General features: G+C 35.5%; 1 protein-coding gene across 13 annotated transcripts in view; it reads left to right on the top strand.

The window, feature by feature from the left end:
• Positions 1 to 23,860, top strand: part of Pde4d (phosphodiesterase 4D) — a 1,379,127-nt gene that overhangs the window by 1,341,679 nt on the left and 13,588 nt on the right. For 12 of the 13 annotated variants that reach the window (XM_070041218.1, XM_070041216.1, XM_070041220.1 and 9 more), the window contains 5 exons: positions 12,983 to 13,076; positions 14,941 to 15,113; positions 15,969 to 16,067; positions 17,401 to 17,565; positions 18,790 to 18,889. In XM_070041218.1, coding sequence (XP_069897319.1) covers positions 12,983 to 13,076; positions 14,941 to 15,113; positions 15,969 to 16,067; positions 17,401 to 17,565; positions 18,790 to 18,889 — 631 coding nt within the window. Of the gene's footprint in view, positions 1 to 7,246; positions 7,325 to 12,982; positions 13,077 to 14,940; positions 15,114 to 15,968; positions 16,068 to 17,400; positions 17,566 to 18,789; positions 18,890 to 23,860 lie in introns of those variants that run through there. The other variant, XM_070041227.1, reaches the window with a different exon arrangement.

The following is a 23,860-nucleotide window of genomic DNA, read 5'->3' as shown; positions in this document are numbered from 1 at the left end:
GGCATGATCCTTGCTAACCTAATTTGTTAAGGAAGAGATGTTGAATTTATAAAATGCTTTTTCTGTGTCTTTTAATATGTCATATGAATTATTTTTTCCTTTATCTTGTTGATTTGTTAGGTTTATCAAGTTATTGTTTTGAGCATGTTGAACCATCCTTACATTCTTAATCACACTTGATCATGATGTTTGGTCTTGCTGTACTGATGAATTTGACTTGTAGTTTTGGGCAATAACATTTTCATTTTGTTTATCATGGATATATCATTTTTCTTGTCATATCCATATCTTTTATTTTATCTTCTTTATTTTTGCTCCAGGACTGGGGGTTGAACTCAGAACTCAGGGCCTAGGCATTGTCCCGTAGCTTTTTTTCCCCCTCATGGTTGGCACTGTGCTACTTGACCTTTAGCTCTTCTTCTGGTGTTTTTGGTGGTTAATCAGAAGTGGAGTCTCACAAACCTGCTTTGCCTAGGCCAGCTTTGAGCCATGATCCTTAAATCTCAGCCCCTTACAGATGTAAGCCACTGGCACCAGGATTCCTTGTTTTTGTTTTTGTTTTTTTTTTTTTGCATCATAGTTATGTAGGACTCATAGAATCAATTTGGAAGAGTTTCCTTCTCTTCATCTTTTTGGAGTAGTTTACAAAGCATGGTATAAGGGAAAAGTTAAAGTTTATTATTTTGTGAATGAGTGTTTGATTGTTTAATCATCATTTGTTAGAAGGAACTTACATTCTTTTTTTAATTCTAGCTCAAATTATGTGACTTAGACTTACTTTAAGATCCACATATAAAAGTGATAACGTCTAAAAGATTCATATGTATGAATGTTTAAAAGTGTGTTTTAAAATTTGTTGTTATTGCTTTAGAAGACAGTTATTCTCTGTTTATTTTTCACAAAGCATATCAACTGTACAGAACTTAACAATTTGTGGTGATTATGACATCCAAAATAAGAATAAAATGTCAGTGTCAGTGCAGGCCAATTGTTATGAATTGGGAATTGTTAATTTTGTCCTTTTTTTTGCCTTTTCATACAAGATAACTTTTATGGACACTTCATTTTTTGTCATTTGTGTACCCAATTGTTGACTTGATTATTCTTCAGTGGAACAAAAGTCCTGATAAATACAGTGGTAATGATGGCAGCTAGACTGACTACATAGTTAATAACATACAGAACTCTGGGTGCATATAAATTCAAGCTGTATCAACAATTGCAGAATGCAGTGCTAACATTTACTGAGTTATCCCATGTAAAACAGAAACAGAAATACAGCGATCAGAGCAGTTCTTGTGTTATTTCAGCTTCCAGGAACCACTCAATAAAAATAAAGTTTCGTGTAGTAGAATTTCTTTTCTCAATAAATGCTGCAGATGTTTCCTACTTTAAACAAAGAATTTTTAGTGAAACAAGTTTTGAGTTTTTCATATGTTTACTCAGTTTTTAAAAATCAACCTTGCTCTTCTTAGTCTCAAAACTCCATAATACTTGAAAGAGTTTTCATTCTTGAAATGTGAAATTGCCTGAGCAACAGAGCTGTTTCTCCAGTCAAATTCTTATTCCCCATCACTAGAGGGCAGTAAACACAAACAGATGAAGTAGATTTACTAGCCTAAAGGTTTTAAAATAGTAGCCCTAAGTGCAGTTTCTCAGTTAAAATAGACTTAAAATTCATGCTTTCATTGTGAGTTACAAATGAAGTTTAGATTGTCATTTGTCTCTGAAATTATTTTGAAGACATTAGGAAGCAGAAGAAGAGTAGTGAGTGTTTTAAAAAATGCTAGTTTGGTATATATATAAAATATCAAAAACAATTTACTGATGACTTAATTCAGCAAATTAGTATATTTTATTTAATATGTGAAGTTTAACTTTGCCTCAGAATTCTTCCAGGGAAAGCAAATAATGGGATTTTCCTTTAATAATCCAAGCAAAACAGAATATAGAATATCTTATTTTACATAAATTGGCTTCTTGATTAATGATAACTGCCAGAACTTTCATTCTAAGTAGACTGCTGTAAAAATGTTACAGATTGATTATGGGAGAAAATGTTTTCTGTTGGTTTCAGTCCTACTGCAAAAATAGTATTCCCAGGAAAATCCAAGGCTAGAGAAATTCAAGACTGAATGCACTTATTCTTAAATATTTCAAGCTCAGTAATACTGTATATGGCTTAGAATTGTTTGTATTAATAGATCTTTTTTATTGATTCTAGGCTAAATACAGAATAAGCTTTGAGGCACTAGTTTTTAAATTAACGTGTTAATTGTAATATTAGTGAGACTCATTATGATATTTACATAGATACAGATATATATACATGCAAACAGCTTACACCAATCAGATCACCCTTTTTCCACCCCACTTACACTCACAACCATTCCTAGCCCTGGTGATCTCTCTTCTACTTTTAGGTGTCCTTTATTTTTAAGCGCATATAAAAAGTAGGGCTGGAAAGTGGCTCAGTGGTAGAGTGCTTACCTAGCATGCTATAGTCCTGGATTCGATTCCTCAGCACCACATAAACAGAAAAAGCCAGAAGTAGAGCTGTGGCTCAAGTGGTAGCCTGGAGCTGAAGAGCTCAGAGACAGCGCCCAGGCCCAGAGTTCAAGCCCCATGACCAACAAACAACAAAACAAAAAACCACACACAAAACCATAAAGTAATACTTGTCTTTTATGTTTGGTTTATAAAGTATAATTTTTGGCAGTTTAGTTTTCTAAAGATGGAGTGCTTGAGTTCAAATCCAGGCCTTAGTATTTCTTGGCCTTGACAAGAACTTGAGCTTTCTGAGCTCCAGTTTTGCTATATTTTGGCATATTTTTCTTTTTCCTTAGTTAAAAATTTGCCTTCTTGGTCTTGACTGATATTTCAATGATGCCAGCATGCGTTAATGTGTCACGATTCAATCCCATCAGTAAAAATTTAAATATCCTGAAATGTCCTGAAATAGTTCAGAGAGATTGCTAATTGCTTGGGGGTATCAGTTAAGGACTGAGAAAATGAGGACTGGTATCTGGAGAATCTGAGGTAGATTAATAGGAAGAGTCAGAAAAAGAAAACTGAAGGCTGAGGCACATTATTTTTTTCTATTTGCATTCACTCACACCATGTATGGAGCCTTTTGTATGTATGAAAGCAGAGGATTCCGAGTGGGAAAGCTGCAGTTGGCGGTGGAGTTACCTCATCAGCCGTGTTATAAGGACTCTCTGGACCTCAGTTCCCCTTCGGAATATGTCATTGTCCTCTATCTGCCCATGAGAGACCTGTGTTGTGTTGCCCATGGTGTACTCACAAGCAAAAGCATGTTTCCTTGCAAGTGGAGCTCCTTTCTCTGAAAACTTGCTTCCTGACTAGGCCAGTTGTAGGATCTATTCTGTCCAGCAATCTGACCATAGGGATGGTAACTGAAGTTATATAGATCAAGATACTGTAAAAAAAAATCAGCAGGAGTGAGCATAGATGAAAACAATTCTCTATTCCTAGATTCATGACAGTTATGGAAGAGTTATATCAATTTAAGTTAATGCAAACCTATCATATGCCGTGAAAGAAATCTGGATTTGCTTCTCAATCCTGTCACTCCTGGGGCAAGTTCTTGAATATCTGAAAGTTATTGAATATTGAATATTTGAAAGGGACAGGCAGAATGAAAAAGGAAGGTTTTCTGGGAAGTGAATTGGCAAAGATGGGACACAGGGATGCTTGCTGTATTATGGAAGTCGTTGTAACATTAGCCACCCCTCAGTAGGGCCAAGAAGCAGTTGGAAACAGCCTGTGGTTGAAGATTAGGGCCAGCAGTATGGGGCCCATTTAAGATGTGCATGTGAGGAGCAGCGTGGCCCAGGAGTTGGTCACTAGCTTTGAAATCACAAGCTAACGCCTTAGATGTCAAGAAAACCGGTCTGAGCGTGGAGATCAGCATGGGACTGGGAGGGGCCGGCAAGATGAACAAGAAGCAATGGTAGTCATAGCTTGGGGACTGAGATACAGGTGAGGTGATGCGGCCAAAAGAAAACTTGGTATCGTTAGTAAAATGAGTTTTAAAAAATGTGCGAGTTAAAAGTGTTGGTACATGGAATTGTTAGAATTACCGTTATCTTCGTCATGATGATCCCCCTACATTCACCATTCCTGTGTTATTTTCTGTTTCAAATACTTTTGCATAGGGAATCTCAGAATGAATGAAGGTACTTATTTCTGTAGAACCTATCACTTCAAAATGAGTGCCTTGAAATATTGGTGAGTTTGTATCAGTGTTCATGGCTTTATGGCCTAACTGGTCTTGTCTCATTTGAAGTTCCTCACAGGGTTGTAGTCATATGACCCTTGGGGATGGAGTCCTCTGACGTTTCTACTGTACTGGGTGATTAAGATGCTCCTTCACTCTGGCCGTGTGTGCTTGTTCTCTCCCTCCCTCTGTGGCTCTGTCCTCCCCCCCACCCCTTATTCTGTCCCCTCGCCTCTTTTCCATGAAGTCAGCACAGGCTTCCTTGGTCCTTCCTATGTGTTGGTGCAGAGATCTCAGTACAGTTGGAACAAAGGGAAAACTTCAATACTTTTCAGGACCTTGACAATCATACAACATTACCTATTGGTTACCCAGACCATCTGCTCATTAGGAGTCTGTTGCGATGGACTAGCTACCACTGTAGCTAATTTGGAAGTTAGGATTAGATACCCAAGGACCTGAACTTGGACAAGTCATGCTTTCTTCTCCACGAGAAAGGTAACGTGGTAGAGCAGAACATGCCAGGGTTACTCAAGGATCCAGTTAGATGATTTATATTAAACACTTGATAGCGTGTGATTCACATGAGATACAGAGTGAATGGTAGGAGAGTCAGAGATTTCATGTGAGACACTGGAACCCTTGACCCTGTGTCTGCAATAGGAATACGTATGATAAGACCTTTAAATAGAAAACTGGTTCACTGTTTCGAAAATGTTTGACGTGATTGGCAGGGTATTTGAAATGGGAGAGTATTGAATATTTGGAAGTGTATGGTATTAAAGTTCAGGTAAGAAGTAGTCATTGAAGAGTGTAGGCCTGAGGAAAGTTTGACTTAAGGGATTCATAGAAGAAGGCAAAAAAGAGGCTTGACCAGAGAAGTGGGAAGAAAATCAAAGCAGCTCAAGACCTTGAGAGCTGAGAGCAAGAGAGAAGAGTAATCAGACAAGGCCTGAGTGTCTCAGAGAAGGTAAGGAGAATAAAAGACCAAATATAAGGAAGACCTGAGTATTCTTTGGGAGGATGGCTCAGTAGAATATTGAGGTTTTAAATTCTTTATTTTGTAGAGGATTAAAGGGAATTTAAGAAAAGAACCCAATAAGCATGAGTAGCAGCTGAGAAAGTTAGCAAAGGAACAATAGGAAGTCAGAGGCAGGTAACAGTATTGATCATGATGAATTTCCAGTAGCCTATGGCTTAAGATGGTGGATAATTTTGGACACCAACCATGTCATTTCTTTTTCTGTACCTACATCACTTTATAGTTTATACACTAGGCACAATAAGTAATTAACCGCCCTATATTAAAACAGCACAACTGCAAAAATAGACCACAAAGTTATTTATAAGTCATAAATGTTTATTTTTGGAATTTTTAAAATTTAATGTTGACAGTTGACTGAGGGTAACTAAAACCTTGGAAACTGAAGCTACACCATTAGATGAATGTTTATGATAAGAACACAATAAGACAGACATACCTGATACAGAATACTTGAATGGCAAGAAGGAAGTTTAATATCAAAATATCAGTAAGTCATAGAAGTACAGAATAGTAAAACTTGGAGAGGAAGGTAAGGAACACTGAGCAGGACATTTTTAAAATAAATTAGAATAGGGTAAGAGCCAGATTTTTTTTCTCATTCACAGGAAATCTTTTGTGTGAAAATGACAGAGTAATACTATTCCAAACCATACAAAAAAGATTATTTTTTCCCCCACAAAATACAGATTTCCTGTTTAATCCTCCTATAAAAGGTGTGAGTGCTCTAAAGTTAAGTTCTGTATACCTAAAAGCCACTCATTCCTTTCTTACTAGATAATCATAGTAAAAAAAAAAAAAAAAAAAAAAAAGCTCAGTTAAATATAGATCCTGGAATCTGTACAGAAGCCTGCATTCTTCTTCCATTCATAGCTCATTAGCTTTCAGAGTCCATTTCTCCCCAGTCGCATTTAATTATTTTAGGTTTGAGAGGTGGCGGGGCTCAGCCACAGGTAACAATAGAGCTGAGAGCAGATCTGCCACCAGGTGAGGGAATGCTTCATGTCATCTGTGAATTCTGAACAGACGTGGTAATAGTTCATGAGCACTGTGCTAGTGTGTCGGTCTGGGGAAGAGCCATGGTTCTATCTGCGTCACCGGGGAAGCCACGTGTTTGGGTTTAGAGAGGAGGAGGCAATTTAAATGCATGACTGTCATTTTTAGACTCCCCTTTGCAAGGAAGAGAGAAATCAGAGGATGTTAAAATTCTGTAGAAATGACTCTGAAAGGACTGGCAGCTCTTTTATTTAAGAACAAACTAGGGACTTGTGAATAGCTTGATGATCATTATCCATCTCTGCCAGAGGGAAGCCCTATTCTCTTTTCACAGCGCAGCCTTAGAGCTGTAGGAAAACCATTATTAAATGGCGTTCACCCGGGGAGGAGGAAAACCTCTTTTCCCCAGAGGCTCGTCTTCCCCAGCCAATCACAAATCAACCTATGCCGCGACCACGCCCCCCGTCCCTTCTAGACAGAAGCTGGAAGGTGATTGGTGCAGAGTTGAGGTTCTATGGGCGGGGTTTCTTGTCACTCTTTCAGGCTTCCCCCGCAGCTCCTTATTTGGTAGCTTTTGACAGAACTAGTCTTTCTTGAAGCTAAGCATCTTGGCATACATTATTCATTAAGCCCTGGAGCTCCGGGAGAGGAAGATGCAGACCCTTAGATCTTTAGCTATTCCTTTATCTCTTGGATTTTCTTTATTAAGAATAGTTGTTGAATTTTGTTTCATTCTGGAGTTGAATAAATGGCATGTCTTTAATGGGAAGACGACTGGATGGGACCTAATGCGAGGCTTTCTTAGGTGTACTTAATTACCAAAAATCTTTAAATTCCCATGTTGCATGGCGTATGGAGATTGTTAAAAGTATCACGGTTTTAAACTCACATACCTTTTAGAACTTAGTGTCATATTATATATATATATATATATATATATATATATATATATACTTTCATCTTTATATACATATATATGTATATATAATCAATCAAAAATGCCTGAAGCAAATTATTTATTGTCAGTGTCATGGGGCTACATAAAGGTAAGATTTATTTTGTCTTTGAAAACTGATTCCTTTGATTATATAACTGATAATTTTTGACAAATCATATTAGTATCCACGCTTTTTAAGCAATTTTTATATTCTTCCCTTAGATATCAACTAGAAATGAAATAGATGTTTTATGTTCGAAATAAAATTGCATGACTGTCTATCAGTAGTCTGCCTGTTAAAAAGATTTATTGATGTGTAGTAGTTTGTCAGTTGGTGTGTGGTATAAATTTAACTTGTGCTTTAAAATATCAATGACTTTAAATAAATTCATTGCAAACAGATTATTGGACTAATTTTATTATTAAGATTTGTAGGTTCTGGTTAGCATGCAGCTCTTAAACTTTACAAAATGAACTTGTGGCTCTTTTAAACACCTATTTTAATCTGATAAGGAATTTTTTTTGCTTTTGGATATAGAGCTCTAGATGATATTTAAAAAGCAACATTACTTGACTATTTAAGTGATAATTTATTGAAATAAACTTATGACTACTTATAAAATTAGAAAGTGTATTTGGTGCTGTTACTTGTATTAATGAATTTTGTTTACTGAATTTGATGAGATTGTGTTCATGCTGGAAGGCTTTTTGCCAGCCTTGTGGCAAGGTAGCATGGAGGTCTATCTCCGTGATGGAAGACAGAGGTAGAAAGACCTTATCGAGTCCCAAAGGAAGCATAAGTTTAGAAAAGGAAGTTTATTTGAACCTATCACAACATATTTTCAAGGATTCCTTTACTGTTACTTGAATGGCTTTTAGATGGACTTCTAAAAAAACGTTTCTTTATGAAGGGAAATTTATCTTTCACTGTTAAGATTCACTGGAATTCTAAGAAAACTAGAGCACTTGTGTTTCAGTTGTCCAGCTACTCATTATTCTTAAGCTTCCTTTACAGCTATAAATGGTCCAGATTTTAAATGTTTTAAAATATATGTTATATATTTCTCATTGTTTGATATTTTTGTTTGTTGTTGCTATTGTCATTGTTTTGAGACATGTAGCCCAGACTGGCCTCGATCTCACAATCCTCCTGCATCAGCCTACTGAATGCTGGGAGCATACATGTGAGCCAGTACACCTGCCTTTCGTTGTTTGAATTTTACTTGCTCCTCCATGAATCATTTTTTTAATGCAAGCAACTATAGAACATACTATAAGGAATACTACAAGGAATAATCCTACTAAGATTTCTCCCTTAGCTTTTAGCCAGCTGATTTTGATGCATTTTAAGGACTTTGTGGTTGTATATTATGATTTTGAACAATGCCATAGGATTCATGTTATTGCAACTAATATATGTTTACTACTCATTTAAATGGCTTTTAAGACTTAGGTCTGCCACACTTGTAGTGTATCACATTCCAGTGTGTTCAAATGGTTTTGAGCAGAATATTATGGAAGAAAAACAAAACCAAAAATTTTCTTGCCATTTGATCTGTACTACTTTAAATTTGTATTAAGATGATATGTAATTCATTCAGAGCATACTGGCAGCATTCACAATTACAGATGATTGGATTTTTAAAAGTTCTGATTAGTTTGATTAATTTATCATTCTTTTCTAACAGTCTTAAATATAGAATGCTAATTAGTGAAAAAGAGTTTTGAAACCTGAAATGCAGAATACAGATTTAGCTGTCTTTGCACTTTGTTTTATGTCTTAAAGGCTGTTCATAGATACTCTGATGCATGAGAACAAAGAAAAGATCTGAAAGCATTCACTTAGAAATCTTCCTTTTTTCCCCTTATTGCAATCATGTTTTTTCCTCTACTGTTGGCAAAACTATTTCAACCAAAATCTCTGAGAAACTCATCAATATAAAATACTTCAAAAATAGTCAGCTGCTCATTTAAATTGTCATGCATTTTCAAGTAGTTTTCATTGAAAAGAAGTTTTAATATTTTGTTTTCCTTAAATTTGTTAAGAAATATAATGGGGTTCTAGGAAGAATATATTTGATTACCACTTTAAATCATTTTTCTCTATCGTTTTCTCCCCATCCATAGTAATGTTGTGTAATTATTTGTACAAATGTTTTAATCATTGTGTGAATTTTGCTAGCCATTTCTTGGCTAACTTTAATGCAGAAAAGCATAGAAAATAACAAACACCTCCAAATCCCCACAGAATTTAAGCTTTTCACCAGCTCATTTTGATACATTTTTTTTTCATTTTGATACATTTTTTAAGGGCTCAAGATACAGTCATCTCAAACTGATAGAACTTTGACTTCACATTAAAAATGTGTTTTCTGGTTTATCACCAAGTTGTAAGATCAGCTACCAAGTGAGAAAACACTTGTGATCATTTTTTAGGTTATTAATTAACTTCCTTAGATTGAAAGTTTTTTTTTTTATCAGTAGCAAAAAAGGAAAACAATGTTAATTTCTTTAGAAAATACCTTCATGTTGTAACATGTGACTGTTATAAAATTATCTTTAAGAAATTTCCCATGCTCCCCCCCTTTGGGAAAATTATTTATAAAGGTTTGTTTGAAATATTGTCCCTTGTAATTATATTTAAATGAAATGTTGACTTCTTTGAGGCACTTTTCAAGCATTCATAGGGAGACAAGCATACAATGAAGGGCTTCTCCAAATCATGCTTTGTGTTTGGGAACAAAGACAGGAGAATAGTCTTCGATGAGGCACAATTCAATGGAGTTTACAGACTGTCATCTATTCGGTCTGTACAGTGGATGCCTTTTCCTGGCTGTTTTTGCTTTTGTTGCTTGTACTAACTGGCTACTTTGATGAATTATAATTATATAAGCAAACTGCCAGGAAATTACAATTCAGTCTGTTCTTCTAGAAAATGCTAATATTTCCTATAGCATTTCTGTAGGTATATCTGATCATGTTTCTGTTTGGGTATACGGTGTGTAGTTTCTTCGGCCTCGTTTGATGTATGGTACACGGTGGGTCTGTTAATGATGATGTCCCTGTGTAGCTTCTCCACTTGCCCCAGCAGGCTTGCATTATGTCATTCAGTTGGGTTGAGAGAAGTGCAGGGGAGCCGCTGTTTCTATACAGCCCTCTGAGTGTCTCACAGTGCTGAAAGCAGGTCCTAGCACCCAGTGTCTTTATCTTCAAGGGTTTTGCCATAACCAGGTAGTTCTTAATAGCTTTTTGCTCATAAAACATGCATCACTTTAGGTCAAAGAAATGTGGCATTGAATGCATGCAACTCTTTTAGATGTGATTGCCTCATGAGCAGGGTTTTTTTTTTTTCAACAGTAAATCTCATCTTTTCTTACATTGCATGAATGTGGTATTTTGTTTTTGAAACACAGTCACAACTTCCCATATGAATACTTCTAAATTCTTTGACAGAACTGGATAAAGGGTTAGCTAGTCAAGTCCTTCATCTGTATGGCCTACAATGATAAAAACCAGTTATCCATATAAAAGGCCCAGAAGTCTGAGACTAAGTGACAGAAAGAAACCTGAGGGACACAACTCAAGATTGAGCATCTGCTATGTCCCAGGATAAATATTTACAAGATACTTAAATCAATACTTACAACTTGTTGACACACATAATTCACTTAAAAGTGGAAGTTAGTAAAGATGGACAAAGATTTTGAACACTATTGCAAATATCTTTCTGAATATTCTAAAAAGCTTCAATTTTTATTTTGTCCAATAGATGATAATGCAGAATGCTCAGTGATAACAAGCACCAAGCTGTGTTTTATATACTACATGATCCCATTTTAAGACGCGTGTATATACACACACAGACACATAGATAGATGTATCTATTAGGTACATACTAACTGTACCAAGAGGTTTCACTGTATATGGCTTCTTTCTCCTGTACAACTTTAAAAAAATCTAGAGTTTCTATCATATATATATATATATAATTTAAAAATTAACAAGAAATTATATAATATATGAATAAAGAAAATAATCAGGAACTTAGCAGTCCTGAGTTTGAGAATAAACTCTCTAGACCTATAAATTGACAGCTAGAATTTATCTTCTTTATTCTTGACTGCAAATGTGTCTTTCTTTTTTTTTTAAATTTAATTTTATTTTATTTGTGAACATACTGTACAGAAGAGTTACAATTACATGGGCAGGATAATGCGTACATTTCTTACCAAGCATTGCAGCCTCCTCCTTTGTTTACCCTTCACATCCCTTCCCAGCCTCCCCCCTTCCCCCCCAAATGTGTCTTTCTTATATCTAACAGTTTATTGAAAAATTTGGTCCCTCAGTGTTTCATGATAAGAGTTAAATTCTTACAGCTTATTTGGATTGACTTTGAAAAACATCTATTTAACTGTATTGAGTCTGACCATCTTTATATGAATTTATGTAGAGAATTAATAGTTTTGAAATTTCTAAGTAAAGGAATTCAATACAAGTAAGAACTATATTTGAAAAAATTTCCAAAAGATTAGCTCATTTCTCCCCTCTAGACTTAAAAGGAATTTAAAGTAAAATTATAAATTTTAGCCAGGCACTGGTAGTTTATGCCTGTAATCCTAGCTACCCAGGAAGCTGACATCTAAGGATCACAGTTTAAACCCGACTGAGCAGAAAAGTTGGCAAGACTGGGCAGAAAAGTTGGTGAGACTCATATCTCCAGCAACAAGCCTAAAATGAAGGTGTGATTCAAATAGTAGACTTGAGCAAAAAAAGCCAAGCAAAATTGACACCTGAGTGCAAGCCCCATTTCCAGCACAAAATTAAGTAAATAAAAATAAAGGCTACTAAAAATTAATCTTTGACTTTTTGATCAAGTAATAGCAGTTACTTCATTTTCTGTGTGGTGAGAAATATGAAAGGCATATGAAAAGGCCCAAGGATTGGTAGACAAATTGATTGGTAGACAAATATGATATCTTGACAATTGGGGATAACGGTAATTACATTTGGTAGTAGCAGATCAATTTCAGTGGATGAACTAGGTATTGGAGCCTCAATAAAATAAATTGTGAAATAATGGAGTAGCATGTTGAAAATTGAGCCGTTTTTACTCCATGATTTGGGAATGGGTTGGTAAATCTTGTGGTTGTGAGGACTCATGCAGCTTATGCTTCCTACTTGACAAAAACTCTAAAATGGAAACATTATGGAGAATATATTCGAAGTTCTGAAAGAGCACCCAATTTGTTGTTTGTCTATATGGCAAAAGACTAGATTTTAACCTTTAGACAATAGTTTACGTTCACTTTTTATAGTGATAAACTGATGAAAATATGTCATGTTTAATCATATGGCAACACTTCTGTATGCATATAAATTATATTTTTCTTCTCTAAAGACTAGTAATTGTCTTCATTTTTTAATCTTTCTTTCTAAGATTAATGTCATGGAGTGTCAAAGTCTCTAGTACTGATTGCCTGTAACAGTTTAAATTGAAGATGATTAAAGTAAAATGAATTTTAAAATTTAGTTCCTCACTCACATTAACGACTTGCACATATTTGGTAGTCTCATGTCTGCAGTGTCTCGCCACTGTCACAGACAGCACAGATTGTGGTATTTTTCTGTGGACAGTATTGTAAATTGTCAAAACACTTTAAAATATTTTTATTGTATTTTCCTGTATCTTAGGGCATGATTATACTAGTTCATTAAAAAAAAATTCTGTTGTTTCATTGTATTTGTTTTGTTTTGTTTTATTTTCTAGTTTAAAAGGATGCTTAATCGGGAGCTCACCCATCTCTCTGAAATGAGTCGGTCTGGAAATCAAGTTTCGGAGTATATATCAAACACATTCTTAGGTGAGATTAACACCATGAACTTTGTCATTTTTTCCTTTTGATTTATTCACTTATTGGTTTGTAAAGGAGGACTGGAGTGTTACTTCATTCTGGAAACCAGAGAGGTGTGAAAATTTTGTTTGTATTCATCTTATTAATCATTTGAGACTACAAGTCTGTAAGCTTTGAATTCTAAGGTGACAAATAACAATTGTTTCATTCATTTATTTATTTATCTATTTATTTCAAACTCAGGGCCTTTCATGTGGTTTGCAAGTGCTCTATCACTGAGTTACATTCTTCATCAGATTTTTTTAGAAGAATATTTTATGAAGACATCTCTGAAAATTCTTGTTAAATACTACTATTGTTAGGAATGAGGTATCTAATGGAAAATTAGAAATGGTTTCTACACTTGATAGTTTGAAAGTCTAATAGACACCAAGTTGGCAAACCAGTGGACAAAGACTGATTTGCTAAACTGGTCACCAGTGGCTCATGCCTATAATCCTGGCTACTCAGTAGCCTAAGATCTAAGGATTGTAATTTGAAGCCAGCTTAGGCAAACAAATCCATGAGACTCTTATCTCCATTTAATGAGAAGAAAGCCATAAATGTAGGTGTGGCTCAAATGGTAGAGTGCCAACCCTAAGCGAAAAAGCCAGGTAACTGTGCAAGGCCCTGAATTCAAGCCTAGTACACTCCCCCCCCCCCCAAAAAAAAGGAGAAAAGTTCATTGATCATAATTAAGGTTGCAGTGTCCTAGCATAATTCTCATACCTCAAATGAAGAAAGGACATGCAACAAGTAAAAGTCAGTGTTCTTGACATTTCCTGTGTGATTTGATATACATTTACTTTCAAAACAGAATCACTGTAATATCTACTTTGTACATATTACATAGCCACCTATTGCACTATAGTATTTGCAAGGTTGAGTTAGGGGTACTGATTGCCTTTGACGATGGATTACTGTTCCAAGACTTCCTGAATGTTTTACTTTAGAAAACAAAAATGGGCATATATGCCCACTTATATTTTGGGTAATGGTTTAGATTCTTATCTGGTCTCCATAAAACATGGTAACATCATAACATCCCTTATCACACTACAAAACAGAAATAAAAGTATCAAAAGTAATCCAGTTTTTAAAAAATACTGTTTGAGGTCTAGGAAGGTGGCTCAGTGGTAGAGGGCTTGCCTTGCATACATGAGGCCATGGGTTCAGTTCTTCAGCATGACATAAGCAGAAAAAACTGGAAGTGGAGTTGTGGCTCTAGTAGTAGAGCGCTCACCTTGAGCTGAAGAGCTGAGGAACAGTGCCCAGGCCCAGAGTTCAGCCCCATGACCGGCAAATAAATAAATATATAACTGAACTCCCACAGTATAACCTATTTCATTTAGATGTTAGGTTCACACATTGATGTTTGTTGGTATATGAAGTTGTCTGTTTTAAGGTATATGTTAAAACTGGAGTCCTTAATTGTAAACAGTAGTTTACAAGCCACTAGGTAAATTTCAAACAGAAATGGACTTGATGAGCAGTATAAATAATCAAGAGTATTGCTTTCTCTAAGCATGTTATCCTATGTCATTAATACTATTTTCCTTAGGATGTTCTATTGGGAGGCAACCACTCTATTTGGTATTAATTAGTCTGTAGTAGAATTTACTTGGTTAATTTTTGTTATAATTTAAGGATATCAAATTAGTTCTGCTCCACATAGAATTATAAACAAATCAAGTCTTCAAAGAAAAATACTATTTGCGAACATTCCCTAGACTACATAGTGATCAATTATAACTTGGCCTTTTGTATGCGCTGACTTAAGAAGAAAACAAATAACATTAATAATGAATGTAGCATATTTTCTCCATTTCTTAAGATAAGCAACATGAAGTGGAAATTCCTTCTCCAACTCAGAAGGAAAAGGAGAAAAAGAAAAGACCAATGTCTCAGATCAGTGGAGTCAAGAAATTGATGCATAGTTCTAGTCTGACTAATTCAAGTATCCCGAGGTTTGGGGTTAAAACAGAACAAGAAGATGTCCTGGCCAAGGTAAGATGATTTCAGAGATCATGGCCCTATGTATGCAGTGAAGCCTCCGAATAGATTGTGAATCATTCTTCTTTAAATTGATGGAAAAATTCATTAGTTTAAATATGTATGTGTTTTCTTTAAAGATGGAAATGCACTTTATAAAACTCAATCCTTTTTGGGGATTCTATTGGTATTAGATTTAGACAAGTGGTTTGAAATATATGTGTTCTATATACCATTTTTGATTTTGGTCTTAAAGAGTTAGAACACTATCGTCACTCCTGTAATACAAGAATAGTTAAGGACCTGTGACTAGATTTTATCCATGAAAACTAATGTTCAAAGAATGTGAATTTAGTCACGATCACAAAATAAATGCTATTAAGCAATACTATTTATCTTTAAGTAAGATTACCTTGTTTGCCTGTTTTTACATGGTATATCCATTATATTTAAAATGAATCATTTTACAAAATCGGTACAATCTTTTCATTAAAGTACAAAAAAATCATTTCCTTTAATTAATTAATTAATTAATTAATTAATGTTTTGGTGCAGGTCCTGGGGCTTGAACTCAGGACCTGTGCCCTGCCCCTGAGATTTTTTTTTTTTTTTGCTCAAGGGTAGAGCTCAACTTACTTGAGCCACAGCTCCATTTCTAGCTTGGTGGTAGTTAATTGGAGATAAGAGTCTCATGGACTTTCCTGCCCCGGCTGGCTCTTTGAACTACAACCCATAGATCTCAGCCTCCTAAGTAGCTAGGATTACAGACATGAGCCACCAGCACCCAGCTCTTGCCCTTAATTTTGAAGTATTTGTGTTCATTGCCTCATGTTCTACTTTCTAATTTGAGGTGTTTTTCTTTTACCCCAGGAACTAGAAGATGTGAACAAATGGGGTCTTCACGTTTTCAGAATAGCAGAGTTGTCTGGTAACCGGCCTCTGACTGTTATCATGCACACCATTTTTCAGGTAATGTGGCTTTCTATCACATGTCTTTTATTTAGTGACTGTGTTAGTCATTTCCCACCACTTTGACAAAAATACCTGAGCCAAACTACTTAAAAGCAAAGATTTATTTTGGCTCCCTGTTTCTAAGAATTATGGCCAGGACAGAAGCCTGCAATAAGTTGGCTGCTCCATTGCTTTTAGGCTGTTGTGAGACAGGGCATCATCATGGGTGTGTTCAATACAGCAAAGCTGGTCATCTCCTGGCTACTAGAGAGTAGAGAATGAGAGAGGGATAGCAGAGAGAAAAGAAAGAAAAAAGAAAGGAAGGAAGGAAGGATGAAAAGAAGAAAGGAAGGAAAGAAAGTAAAAGAAAAGAAAGAAGCTGGAGGGAGAGTTGCAGAATGAGGGGAGAAAAGGGAATGGGGCAGAAGAGGCCTCACTTCCTAATAGTCCCTTGTCTGTAGCCTCATCAGAGGAGAAATCTCTGTTAGTGGTGCCACCATCTGGGGACAGGCCTTCAACACATGAGTCTTTGGGCCTGTTTTATATACATAATAGGCCTAGGCCTTATCTCTAGGCTGCAGACTCTGCCTATATTCTGTCTCCCTTCCTGCTCACCTTTTTGCTTACTTTGATGTTTCTTTTTTCTTATTTGTTTCCTTACTAGGGGACAAATAAAGATATAGAAAGGTAGACTATGGGTAAAACAGAATAAATCGCTTTTTTTAAAAAATCAATTTGCTTTCTTCCACATTGCATCTTGCGATGTGGAAGAATTGAAGTAGTTCATTAGAAACAACAATGTAAAAATTGTCTCTATGACTCCGACTTGCATAGAGAGAATGGAGTGTGTTCATTTTTTTAAATGAATAAACTTCATACTGACTAACCTTAGAATATAATTTCTTCAGTTAGTTTTTACTGTCGTGCTATCTTTTCCACATCCATTTCCTCTTCTTAAGGAGCCTTTGCCTCCACTGTGGGTGGGATTTAACTGAGAAGTTGAAGCTATTGCCAGTGCCTCATGACTAGAACAGGAGACTCCAGCCAGGTTTCATCTGGTGTGACCCAGGGCTGTCAGTGACTCTCTGCAGCTGACATAGACGCTTCTCTGATCAGCAGATCCTCCTACCTCACACCATATAGTTTAGGTACAGCACTGTTGGCCTCCAGAAGGATAACTCAGTGATGGTATTGTTCTTTGCATTCCTAGACCATTCCAAAGGTTTCCATTTTCTGGACACTAGACATGGGAAAGTATTAACTTCTGGGTTTTCTGTAGACAACTGTGGTCTATGCTTTTCCTGTAGCATGCTCTGTGGAAATGGTAAGAGTATTACTTCTTTTCCTACAGGAACGGGACCTGTTAAAAACCTTTAAAATTCCAGTAGACACTTTGATTACATATCTTATGACCCTTGAAGACCATTACCATGCTGATGTGGCCTATCACAACAATATTCATGCTGCAGATGTTGTCCAATCTACTCATGTGCTATTATCTACACCTGCTTTGGAGGTAAATCTGCTTTCTAAACATTTAAGAACAGTAACTTGCAGCTCATTTTAAGTTTTCTTAAGAATTTATGTTGAAGAATTACGAGGGAACAAAATCACTGGCCTCTGGAAATATGTTGGCTTACAGGGGAGAAATGTGGAGATAAATAAACAGTTGAATCTTTGATGAATTTGGCCCATGGAATTTTTTCAAATACTTAGGGATTCATTTGTTTATAACACTGCTTCTTCTAAGTGATCTACTGGACATTTCATAAATCACATCAGGCTTATTAAATTTTAATTAGTTTGAGTTGAAATTAAGCCTGATGGCTTTTATATGTAGAGTTAATTGGATTTTTATTTTATAAAATATGAGAATGCATTAGTACTAAGAAAGTGTTAGAAGGAAATACTTCCAATTTTTCCAAATCTTAAGTAGTTATTCCATTAAGTTTTTACTAACATAACTTTATTTCCTTAATCCTTTTTTGGAAAAAATTCTCTTTTGTGTGTACATTGTTTTCATTGGAAAACTATTTTGATCATTTGGTCAAATGGTTTTCAACAGGAGATGATTTTTGTCCCTCTTTCTTTCCTTCTCCTACCTCCCAGAGACCTTTACCAATGTCTGGAAGCATTGTTAGTTGTCACAGCCATCACGTTTTTGGTTGTGCTTACCACCAGCATGTCAAACAAGCAACTCTGCTAAAAACCTGATATTATTCAGGACAGCTGCCCAGCCCAAGTGTTTTTTTTTTTTTTCTGGCACAAAATGTCAGTTGTGCTGAGGCTTAGAGTTTCTTTTAGAAAAGTGTTTAGGAAAATTGCTTATATTTCATTAATTTTTAGTGATTTCAGAATGTTACACTCTGAAAATTATGATTATGGATTTGAGGCCAGCCTGAGTTATGCACCAACTCTGTCTCAAAAAACAAGCAGTATTTATATTGCCTACATAATATATATATATATATATATATATATATATATATATATACATAATGGAATTAAAATATTTGGTCATATACTAAAGTGAGAAATGTTTTCTTCCAAAAGTAAAATATAGAAGATCATAGGTAAATCATTCCCTAGGATTTTCACTGATAGAATCATGAATATATATTTTGAAGTTTCAATTTCTTTTCGGCCTGAATTCTAGGAAGCTATTCCTCATTTGTGTATGTGTTTCATTTATGTCATCATAGAATAGTAATATTACTTTTATTGTATAATGTTTTTCCAGGCTGTGTTTACAGATTTGGAGATTCTTGCAGCAATTTTTGCCAGTGCAATACATGATGTAGATCATCCTGGTGTGTCAAATCAGTTTCTGATCAATACAAGTAAGTGAAGTTTAAAGTATGGTTTGTTTATAAAATTGGATTTTCCCAGTGTTATAATGTTCTTTCAAGATGGGTTTGTGTTTCGATGATAGTCCATTTATAGTGGTGGAATTTATCTCTGAAAATTACTTTCACATCCCATGAGGCATATGGTGTTTGGAAAAACAAGTGATCTGGTACTTTTGTAAAAATGATATATTGCTGTTTCTAGACATTGGAAAGCATTAAGTGAATTTTAAAGAGGAATCTAAGTGCCTATTCTGCCTTTAAAGTTTTAAATACAAAGGAATGGTTGTGGAAATCAGTGATAAGCCCACTCCATGTTATATAGATCCAATCCCCTCAGCAGCTACAGCTTTCCTTTTCCTCACTATCACCAGGCTGAGTCTACTTTCTTTGTGAATCTCGCCAGAAGAAATTTATCTCCCAGTCTGATTTTTCAGCCACTTAGTTTTGTCCCCATGTAAGAAGTCATCACTGCATTTGGAATTGTAAGGAGGCTCTTCGTATGGATATCTTGGACTGTATAGAGAATATAAGGGAAAGTTTGACCTCTGCCTTTGGAAAAGAATTCAGGCTTACAGAAATTCTATTTCATACTTGAAGTTCATAGGTAAATGACTTAAGTGGATAAGGAAGGATTTAAGTTTCTTATTAAAACTGTGAAATTGTTTTTAAAAAAAGGTCTTATTCAAATTAGGAGTTTGCCTCTTTTCTGGTAGTCTTTGTATTTGCACTATAGCTGTTGAGCTATAGCAGTATCCATCTTTTTGCTATTTATTTTCTATATTTTTCTGTAATCCAGCTTTACACAGAGAATTTAAATGTAAACTTACTTTGAGAGATTTAACTGAGATGTTTAAGATTAGGAGAATGGGAAGTTATTAAGACTCCTGAGATATAGGGATAGGAGAATGTATTTGAGGTGTTTGGTTTAAGAATTTTTTTATGCTAGTTATACGGGAGAATATTTCATGTTCCAACGACCTGTAAAAGGGTACTTGCAGGACTCATGAAAGCATACACATAAATATTAGGAACCATTGAATACCCCATCATCCACCTACCCCCAGATATGTATTATACCAACATCTAGAGCTGACTAGCCCTTTCTCAGAAGAGTTAGCAAGACATGCAGTGTGAGGCACACGAATTTTCCATGTACCCTACTGCTTAGTATTTTGATATTCATATATATATATATATATATATATATATATAGCAGTATGTTCTTCATATTATAGATTTGCAGCAAATACATAAAAATTTTGTTTTGATTTAATTTTGGATATTTAAGAAAGGTAACATTTTTCTTTAATAACATGAAACATGCCCACTGATATGTTTTCTTTTTATCACCATATTGTATAATTCCTTATAACCGGAATTAAGAAGAGAGAACAAATTAAAACAGTTTAATAAAGTCTCTGTCTCTGAAGCCCTGTGACATACAAAAGTATTTTAGGATAATGAGGGTCAGTTTTGTTCTTCTTCCTTGTGTATCCTTCAAGGGCATTTCGGCATAGAATGCAGCTCAAGAACTCTGCTGGGAACCAGGGCATTGGTGGAGTCTTGTTATCTAAAATAATGTAGCCCCAGTCCACCGAAAAGAATAGCAACTCTGAAGACTTGAGAGCCACTGATACAGACGATGGGAGAAATTTGGAGGATGATTATAAATACAAAGGGAAAGGCCAAAGATGCCCACTTAAGGTCATTTTTCCCCCCTAGTGACTTGTCCAGAGAGGAAGGTTAACTAACCCTGCTACTGGAAGTTCTCTGCTACCTGACAATGCTGGGGTCCTCCTATCTGTGGGTGCGCAACATCCCAGGGAAGCCCGAAGTTCCCAGAGCAGATTTTAGTGGGATGTAATGTTTATTCATGGCAGACAAGAATGAGTCTGAGTTATTCCTATCAAATTAGTCTGCATTGTTACTTGGTATCTGAAAGTATCTCTCAGGTTTGGTCAGAGTCTCAGAGCAGTATTACCATCTTAGTTGAGTGTTAGGGATCATGGAAGCTACAGCTGGCTGTTAATTCTGTTGTTGTTGCTGTTTTGAACCACAGAAGAACGTGAATAGCTAAGAACATTTTTTTAAAGTTTTATTTTCATAATATGCAAAAGAGGATCTCTAATGATTTTAAACTTGTAGTAAGTGGCTTATGAAATATTCTATCAAAACTGCTTATCTTTGGTTTACAGTAAACTTACTTTCTATGAAGTAGGCTTAAGTTTCTCTTTTCTGTGACTTTCCTAGAAGAGTTAAGCATTAGTGAGTTAGAAAAGCCCAGTCTCAACTCTTAGCTTGGAGCTAGAGCTTCCTACCTGTCCCAAGCCAAAGGTGGACAATAAGGAATTCTAAAGAATTTTAATTTTAATTTAAGGTTTATTTTAAGAAGGCTGTGGAGCCATGACCAGTTAAAGGGATGTGCCCTTGTTTGTGGCTGATGAAGAGAAACACTAGTGCAGATCTGGCTAGTTCCCAGTACAGTTACAGTCCTGCTTCTTAGTTGTGATCATACTTCTCTTTGTTTCATGTGTGAGTTTTAGGTACCATATATTTTTTTATACTAATCGTATTTATACTCATTGTAAGCCTCCTAGAGGTTCTAAAAGCAGAGAGATCACTTCTACCTTGAAGATTTGGTTAAACTCTCCCTTCTCCAATTAAAATAATATACAATAGGAGGTAAAGCTTTATTAAATGTTTTGGGAGTATGAGGAGAATGTGAACAGGACATAGAGAAACTGAAGTTCAGGCAAGAAACGATCTCTAAATCTTTTAAAAGATAATGCATTAAAATGAACCCATTTATATTTTATGCATTCATATGAAATTTGAATATTATATATCAGAAGATACTAATCACAAAAAATCATTTAACTCTACAGCTTTATTTTTTGGCCAAAACATAATAAAACTGTGAGAAGTATAGAATATGTAGCACAGAATTGTATTTGGAAAGAGACTCATTTTTTTTATATAGCAAAAGATGCTTAAGTTTGGGAAAAAGATTTATTTATACTAGTTATGTATCAAAGTATATGTTGTTCTTTTCTTTTATTTTATTTTATTTTGCTTTTCTTACTTTTTTCTTTTTGGTTTCCAAGAGTGGAGTAGTACATCCTATTTAGGTAGGGCTGCAGCTGGATCTCATGAACGGTACACGTACATTTTTAATTACTCTGATTTTTTTTTCTTTTTGGTGCCAGTACTAGAGCTTGAATTTAGGGCCTCTTGCTCGATTTTCTCACTCATTTCCGATGCTCTACCATACCTCCAGTTCCAGTGTTTTGCCAGTTAATTGGAGATAAATTTCTTGGACTTTTCTCAGCCTTGAATAGCTAGGATTATAGGCATGAGTCACCAGCATCTACCTCCCTCTAATCTTATTTTAACCTACGTCTTCCATAGCTATAGTAATAGATTTTATAGAGAATTTATTTTGCTGTATGAACCAGTAATTTCAAAATAAAAACGAATATATGTTTAACAAATGGGGGTAATATAGATATAACTAGATCTCATGTAATTGGATAACAATGTACTGAGAACCTGCCAAGTGTCAAAAAGTGTTGTAGGCTTGAGAAATGCATGTTGAACAAGACAAAAGCTTGGCTTTCACAGACATACATTATACTGGAAAAGACAGAGTTTAGCAGGTGAATATGTAACATGAGGCAAGCTTAGTACTATGGGTTGAGACATACAGAGTAGATGAATTGAGAGTCAGGCAATTTTAAATTAACACTTTGGCTTTCAAAATGGTGTCAAGTTAAGAGCACTTTCCCCCAATTTCCAGAAAAAGTCTGGTGAGAAGTCCCTCTAAACACTTGTGTCTTCTGTAACATTGAAACAAATAATAAATTGTCATTTTCTAACCCTGGCTGACTCTAGCTAAGCGATAACAATGGGAGTGCAGGTCTTCCTCTACTTTTGGTATCTATCTCAATTGGCTCTGAAGTGTTCTTGCCCTATCTTTTTTCCAGTCTTTTTTCCAGTCATTTCTGTGAACATTGCTACCGTGAAGAGAGAGAGAGAGTGAGAGAGAGAGAGAGAGAGAGAGAGAGAGAGAGAGAGAGAGAGAGAGAGAGAGAGAGAGAGAGAGAGAATGTGTGTGTGTGTGTGCGCGCGCCAGTCCTAGGGCTTGAACTCAGGGCTTGTTCCTGAATTTCTTCTGCTCAAGGTTGTGGCTCTACCATTTGAGCCACAGTCACAGTGCCACTTCTGACTTTTTTTTGAGTACATCAGAGATGAGAATCATCTACTTCCTGCCTGGGCTGGCTTCCAACTAAGATCCTCAAATTTCACCTTCCTGAGTACTAAGGTATTATAGGTAGGAGCTGCCGAAGCCAAACCTAGTCTTCTTTTACTCCTTGTGTCTATGAATCTCTTTTCTTCTCCATTTCCCCTCCTAGATTGAGAATTGCTGGAATTTCAAATCAGTCGCCACTGTCTTTCTGCCAATGGTTTTTATGGAAGAAATCTTGGGAGCATTGTTAGGATCCACTCACATTTCCACTATCTTCGTAACACCATATAATCTTTACAAACATTTTGAGGGATTGATCTCAATTTATAGATAAGGCCAGAAAAGGAGAGTTTGAGTGCTCACTTCAAAGCTAGATCTGATTTCTGAGCTCAAAATCATTTTACTCCAAATACTTGCACATTAATTTACTCTTTAAAAAATGTGTTTTTCCAAGCAGATAAGCAGAAGTGTATGTGGAATTTACCTCTATTTCATATTGAAGCATGGTAAACTTGAAATTTGACCCATATTTCTCTTCCTTATGGAGTATATGTTCTTTATTTTTTAAAAATGTCTATTAAGCTTTTAGAATATGTTTATTGTAAAACAGAATAGAAACCATATGAAAAATAAAGAAGATACTAAAATTCATCTGCTATTCTTCCCTTAAATGTAATCATTTCATTGAATATCATTTCAGATTTCCATTTAGGCAA

The sequence above is a fragment of the Dipodomys merriami genome, unplaced genomic scaffold, assembly GCF_024711535.1.
Source record: "Dipodomys merriami isolate MVZ:Mamm:240054 unplaced genomic scaffold, mDipMer1.0.p SCAF_30, whole genome shotgun sequence".
Lineage (NCBI taxonomy): Eukaryota > Metazoa > Chordata > Mammalia > Rodentia > Heteromyidae > Dipodomys > Dipodomys merriami.
Note: the sequence above shows the minus strand (reverse complement) of the source record. Positions and strands in the feature narration are given on the sequence as shown.